Consider the following 7,058-nt stretch of genomic DNA (forward strand, 5'->3'; position numbering starts at 1 on the left):
GATCAATATTTATCCAGCATCATGAAGTCAGAACGCTAATGCACATCTATATTACTACAGGACCTTAATGTTTTAATGCACCTTCTCTTATAGCATTGTGTCACGTGAGGGCCAAATCCACTTACTGAAATCATCCTCTGTAAAATAAAAAAGCAAAAATATATATAAATATACACATAAACAAATCAGATTAAAATAACGCTGCATGTCCACGACTGCACGACCCTGACCAGGATAAACTGGTGGATCCAAGAGAATAAACACATCACAGATTCTTTATTCTGCCTTCTACTAACCGTCCCAGTATTTTCCGACACACTTAGATCTGCAGAACATGAATTTTGAATGAATAGATTTTACTGCTCTCAGAATGAATGAGAACAAGAAGATGAAACTAAATCCAAATAAATTGAAGGCGCCTTAACAAGCGTCCAATTTATATATCTGTAGACAGAAACAGAACTTAAATATGTGGAGGCATCTGGAGGGTCTTAAAGGGGCTAAACAAGGATTGCAGTGCATGCTGGGAGTTGGAAAGAGTTCTGGGCACTTAATTGCACCTCTTGAGTTCCAGCGGCCTTTTAACGAGAGCGATAAATTATAAAACAGGATCAGACTGCTGATGGTGCAGAGACAGACGGGGAGACGATGATGAAGAGGAAGCAGAAGCCCGGTGGATGGTGGGGACGACTGAAGACCTCTAGAGCGAGACAGGGACAGCGAGGGAGACTTCCTGTCTCTAACAATCTGTCTGATTAATGCTCGGAGTTAGCCAGTGGCGACAAACGCTTCGACAAATCTCCATCGCTTTCTCCTCCGTTTCTCCCTAATTTCCCGGACTCTCCATCTCCTCGTATTACCGTCCGTCCTGATCTGGTTCCTCTCGGATCTCAGATGTGCTTTAATAAGGTCAGTAAGAGCAGGAAGTTCCAAACAAAACACAACAAACCAAAGAATGAGGAACAAAAAGCTGTGTTTTTATTATTAAAGATTCATACCTGTAAATATTGAAAAATTAAGAACAAGCAACACTAGGTGTCATCTTGATTCTTGTCCTCTGTTTCTGTCTATGAGGAGTTTGGCAGGTTCCTTCTTCATCTATATCAGTTGTAGCCTAGTGGTTAAGGTACTAGACCAGTAATCAGAAGGTTGCTGGTTCAAAACCCTCCACTGCCAGGTTGCCACTGTTGGGCCCTTGAGCAAGGCCTTTAACCCTCAATTGCTCAGACTGTAACAGTACTGTAAGTTGCTTTGGGTAAAAGCGTCTGCTAAATGCAGAAAATGTAAATGCAGAAGTTAGATTGGCTGCATTTATGTTATTGTGGCTCTGGGTGTGATTGATCTAGCTGTGATCTTAAATTAGATTCAGTCATTCATTCATTTATTGTCTGTTTTACCACCGCATTGGTGGGTTCGGTTCAATGGACGAAAGGCAGAAAACACCCCAGACAGGTCACCAGTCCATGACAGGACAGACACACACACTCAGCCTGACTGAATGTCTTTGGACTTGTGGGAAGAAACCGGAGCACCCGGAGGAAACCCACACAGACATGGGGAGAACATGTAAACTTCACATAGAAAGGACTGGCCGCCAGTTGGGGAATCATTTACATTTTTGGCATTTAGCAGACGCCTTTATCCAAAGCGACTTACATTACAGTTACAGTATACAGTCTGAGCAATTGAGGGTTAAGGGCCTTGCTCATGGGCCCAACAGCAGCAACCCTCTGATCACTGGTCAAGTACCTTAACCACTAGGCTACAGCTGGCCCTACAGCTGGGAATCGAACTCTGGACCTTCTTGCTGTGAGGCGAAAGCACTACCCACTGCACCACCATGGACAGATGTTTTGTTTTTTTATTGTTGATAATAGGGCGGCACGGTGGCTCGGTGGGTAGCACTGTCGCCTCACAGCAAGAAGGTCCTGGTTTCCATCCCCAGGTGGAGCAGTCCGGGTCCTTTCTGTGTGGAGTTTTGTATATTCTCCTCATGTCTAATATTGTCTAATGTTGTTAATATTACAGAATAATTTAGAGTTTGAAGTTCAGGAGAGTTTAGCGTTTGTTTAGCACTTGTTGATTCGATGGATGTTTACTGACTCTGGAGTGAGACGGACGGCGTCAGTACTGAACCCAAACTAAATTACTGTTTAGTATTAAAGTGATGGCAGCGTGTAAACAGGTTACTTACACAGCGGGTTGTGTTGTTTGTTTACAGATGTGAAGGTCAGGAGTGGGCGAGTGTTGCCTAGTGTGTGTCCAATAATAATTGGAATACATGGCATTGACCGTGTTGTATGACGATGTATTAGGGCCACAGTTAAAATTGTTTTACTGTATAGGTTCTGATTTCGAGGATAAAGTTGAAATGATTTGAACAATAAAGTCAAAATATTATGGACAGGGGTCTTTTCTGTCATTTAATCACAAAAGTAAGCGCTTATAGTTACTACTGGGTGCTGGATCAACGGATTTTAGAGCAGTTGAAGTGTTACTGCAACAAGAATAGGAACAAATCTAATTCCACAATTACAATAACAGCACAACAATACTGGATATTAATTTCAATTACAGCACTAATGAAATCGTTATTTGTAGTTATTTATAACTCATTCATAACAATTAGTTATTAATATAAATTCATTAGTAGTTATTAATGAATAATAATTAGTTAAATAGCTAATCATCAACATCACTAGTTTCTAAAGGATTATTTTCAGTCGGTACTGGGAGTGGTGTTGAGTTTTAAAGACGTTGAGTTTCGAGGTATTTCTCCCATAAGGATGTTTGGGGAACCTGTTAATGCGTCCATGGTCCCGTGGAGCTGCAGATATTTTAGTCTCATGTAAAATAATGAGGTTGTTTTTGACACTTAAACACTGAAAATAACACAAATATAATATAAACACACTGAAATACAATTACTAACAGTTACACATCAATAAAAATAGAATAAAAGCTGCACTTTAGTTTTACTTCTTTATTGTTTCCTGACGCTTCTTAATGGTGGAGATGCTTGATGTTGGAATACCGTATTCCCTTCAGCACCGGCGCATTCACACGAGAAGTGACTAAACCGCTTTTGCGCCGCTGTGCCGTTATTTCCTATGATGTGTCGGCGGTGCACAAAACTTATCGTGACTTATTGTAGTAAAACAGCGAGTGAGGAATGTGATTAGTGGAGGAACTTATGAGCAGTAATAATGAAGAGAAGTTTAGTGCTCCTGTCTCCTTCTTTTACTACATTAAACCACGTTAAGCTTTATTTTCAACCAGAAGCGTTTTAGACTCTGGGAGAAGCTGATTCTGATTCTCACCATTTCTCAGAAGCTGGAGCTGTAACACAAGTTTAAAAGTGAAACAGGGAGGAGAATCCAGATAAACACAGATACATGTGGAGCTGTAACCCTGGATCTGACGCTTATTCCACACTGATGCAGATTCAGCTCAGATTCACACGCTGGTCAGGGTTTACTGCGTTTAAGGTACAAATTTCTCCCCAAAGGGCATCGTACATTCGCTTATAATCAGAGAAAACAGCCAGTCCACCTACTGGCATGTATTTTTCTTGAGGTAGAAGGAAACCAGAGTACCCAAGAAACTAAAGAAAACTCACACAGACTCTGTAGTAACTCAGCGTTTAAATCAGAGTGGACCCACCGCGACCCTGTCCATTATGAGGCGGTTAAAGATAAATACATTAAGGATATAAACAGTGAAGCGCGCGAGCTCTGAATGAAACAAGTGCGCGCGTGCACTGCTGCCTCGCCCCGCCCCGCCCCCCTCTCTCGCGCTCTCTCTCTCGCTCTCTCTCTCTCTCTCTCTCTCTCTCTCGCTCTCGCTCTCTCTCTCTTGCACTCTCTTGCACTCTCTCTCTCTCTCTCTCTCTCTCGCGCTCTGCTGCACGCGCTCTTGGCGCGGTTCTTCACCCAGCTGCTCGCTCTGCTTCAGCGTCCCGCGCAAGACACGCAGCGCCTGCTGTGAGGCGGGAACTGTCAGTACCTCAGACTCTCGCTTCTCTCTGGAAGTGAAAGTAAACTCGGTACAAACGGTTAAATATCGCGGTTTCACCGTCGCTCTGGTGTGAGGAGAGTGGTGTTTATGGTGACGGGTGTTCACAGGACTGGTGTTTTTACGGTGTGGAATGCTGGATTTCTCAGTGTGACTGAAGACCACACCACCACCACCACCACAGATCCTGACCGTCAGTCTCTCCTGGAAGTAACGTAGGCGTGATCGATCACCGGTCAGCCCTCAGTGGTGGGGTTCAAGGGTCTTCAAACGTCTGGATTAGGACGAACCCTAATGAAGACACGCGTAATCACAGTGAAGTTTTTTATTGTTTTTTATTTGTACTAACGGTGGAATAATGGGAGCCTGATTGATATCTACCTGATCAAACCCTGACTGGACTCGGCAACGTGAAGTAACCTACAGAAGATCAACCGAACCACAGTGAGAGCAGACGAGTAAGATCTTTCACCTGTTTCCATATTCTGTGAAGGAATTCTTCATGAACTTCTGCTGGATGTGTCTGTGTGGTGAAACCTGTTGAAGATAAACTCCATCTTGATGAGGATCAATGATCAGTATTTGGTTTCTCATGTTTACTCATGCTAAGCTCAGACGAACAGTGTTATGGTCCATTTTTATTTATTTTGACGCCTCTGGTTTAGGTGCTCGTCATTGCTGGGTATCTTAATCAAACCCCACCTGGATCTGGATTTGGAAGTCTATGAGGATCCAACAAACACAAACAACCACAGTGAGAAGAAATACGTGTTTTGGGGATTATTATTGTTTTCATTTTGATGGGTTACTCGATTAACCTGTTGTGATTGTAAAAAAAAAAAACCACTGAAGGTAAACGTGTTTTGGGGCATTTTTTGTTGACCTCAAGCTTCTTGATCAATCCCACTGGACTTGGCAATGTGGACAAACTTCACAACGATATATTAAACCACAGTGAGAACACACGACTACAGTTTTCGACCTCGTGTCCGTTCCTTTTCTCGCAGTACCTCTGGACCTCATGTGGCCGTAATTAATAATACGCTGGTGAATAGTGGCATCATTCTCTGTTAAACCTTCTTTGCTTGGGTTTTTGGTGTTGATTAAATTTTTTTGTGATGCCTACTGAATTTATGATCGCTATCGCTAACTAGCTGCTAATCTGTCAACGGTGGGCTGCTCGATCGAGTTCCACTCACATTCCCTGCCAGCATGCCAGTGGAGCTCAACTTGACTTCGCTCCTGAATGCAACCGTGAATCAGAATCAGACCCGTGGCTGCTCGCTAACTCACACCGGCTTCCAGTTCTACTACCTTCCTACGGTCTACATCATCGTCTTCATTACTGGATTTATCGGAAACAGTTTGGCGATATGGATGTTTATCTGCCACATGCGACCTTGGAGCAGCATTTCGGTCTACATGTTTAACCTGGCGCTGGCGGACTTCTGCTACGTACTCTCGCTTCCCTTCCTCATATTCTACTACTTCAACAAAACTGACTGGATTTTTGGTGACATAACGTGTCGCCTTCAGCGCTTCATATTCCACGTCAACCTGTACGGGAGCATCCTGTTCCTCATGTGCATTAGTGTGCAACGTTACTCGGGAGTCGTCCACCCTCTTAAATCATTAGGGAGGCTCAAGAAGAAGAACGCGGTGCGCACCAGCGCCTTGGTTTGGTTCGTGGTGATAGCTGGGATCTCCCCGATTCTGTACTACTCACGAACCGGAGCCAAAGGAAATTTCACCACGTGCTACGACACGACCACCCTGGATGAGCTCCCGGGCTACTTCGTCTACAGCATGTGCATGACCGTGTTCGGCTTCTGCGTGCCGTTCTTGGTCATTCTGGGCTGTTACGGGTTCATCGTCAAGGCTTTGATCTACAATGACATGGACAATGTGCCACTCAGGAAGAAGTCCATCCACCTGGTCATCATTGTGCTGGCGGTCTTTGCTGTGTCCTACTTGCCCTTCCACGTCATGAAGAACCTGAACATGAGGGCTCGGCTTTACTTCCAAAGCCCAGAAATGTGCGAGTTTAACGACCGGGTGTACGCCACCTACCAGGTGACCCGGGGTTTAGCGAGCCTCAATAGCTGTGTAGATCCCATACTTTACTTCTTGGCTGGGGACACTTTTCGACGACGGCTCACCAGAGCCACAAAGAAAAACTCCAGGAGGGGCGACGTCGTGCTCCAGTCGAAGAGCGAGGAAACGGCCCTGAACAGTCTCCCGGAATATGCCGAGAACGGGGGCAGATCGATATGAGCGCTGGGAATAAACTCCAAACTTTTGCACTGACGAGGACGTTTACTTTAATTGCACTGAGAGCAAAACAAGCCCAGAATAAATTCAGGACGTGATATTTATCTGAGATGCAATAAATTTCAGACTTTGTACACTCGGAAGAGTCGAGCCCTGAGCCGAGACGCAGCTGTCTGGACATTCCTAAAATGCTATCTGGATTGATAACACCGTACTTAGTGTATATACTCATAAACATGTACTTTCTTTGTGAAATCGTCTTCATTGTACTGTACTGTATTGTATCTGTCAGTATTATACAAGCTGCAACGTGGTGCGTGATGTTCTGTTTAGGTTTAGAGAAGCTGCAATTCCTAGGAAGTAGCCTGTCACAAATATCAAGCTCTGATCACTAACTGGAATAAACAACTTACACAAACAAGAGAAAACTGGATTATCTAAAACAAACCCACACGATGTTCGTTTACGCTCATAAAAACATCATCCTCAGACCTGAAAAGCTTTTGCTAAAAGAACGCGATCCTTCATCAGCTCTTCATTACCCCCCTGTAATATCAACACAGTTTAAAGCAGCTCATTACGATTTAACATCAGAATGATGCTGTAATCACACAGTAACATGCTGCTGCTGACAGTTCGACACTCATGAACACGATTTCTCCGTAAACATAAATATTTCTGTACTAAACAACCTCTGCTGCTTATCAGACCTCTACATTTGGGCAGCGGTGACCCACTGTGGATGTCTGATGAGATATATATACATATGTAAA

General features: G+C 43.9%; 1 protein-coding gene across 1 annotated transcript; it reads left to right on the plus strand.

Annotated features, from left to right (window-relative positions):
* The first annotated feature begins 4,878 nt into the window (after positions 1 to 4,878).
* Positions 4,879 to 6,680, plus strand: p2ry1 (purinergic receptor P2Y1). Its single transcript, XM_063004968.1, has one exon. It carries the CDS (start codon positions 5,227 to 5,229, stop codon positions 6,286 to 6,288), a length of 1,062 nt encoding a protein of 353 aa, XP_062861038.1. The 5' UTR covers positions 4,879 to 5,226; the 3' UTR covers positions 6,289 to 6,680.
* Positions 6,681 to 7,058: the final 378 nt, after the last annotated feature.

The sequence above is a fragment of the Trichomycterus rosablanca genome, chromosome 11 (assembly GCF_030014385.1).
Source record: "Trichomycterus rosablanca isolate fTriRos1 chromosome 11, fTriRos1.hap1, whole genome shotgun sequence".
NCBI classification, from domain to species: Eukaryota; Metazoa; Chordata; class Actinopteri; order Siluriformes; family Trichomycteridae; genus Trichomycterus; species Trichomycterus rosablanca.

Excerpts from the sequence above, each read along its gene's own strand:
- p2ry1 (XM_063004968.1), top strand. The coding sequence starts at position 5,227 with ATGCCAGTGGAGCTCAACTTGACTTCGCTCCTGAATGCAACCGTGAAT.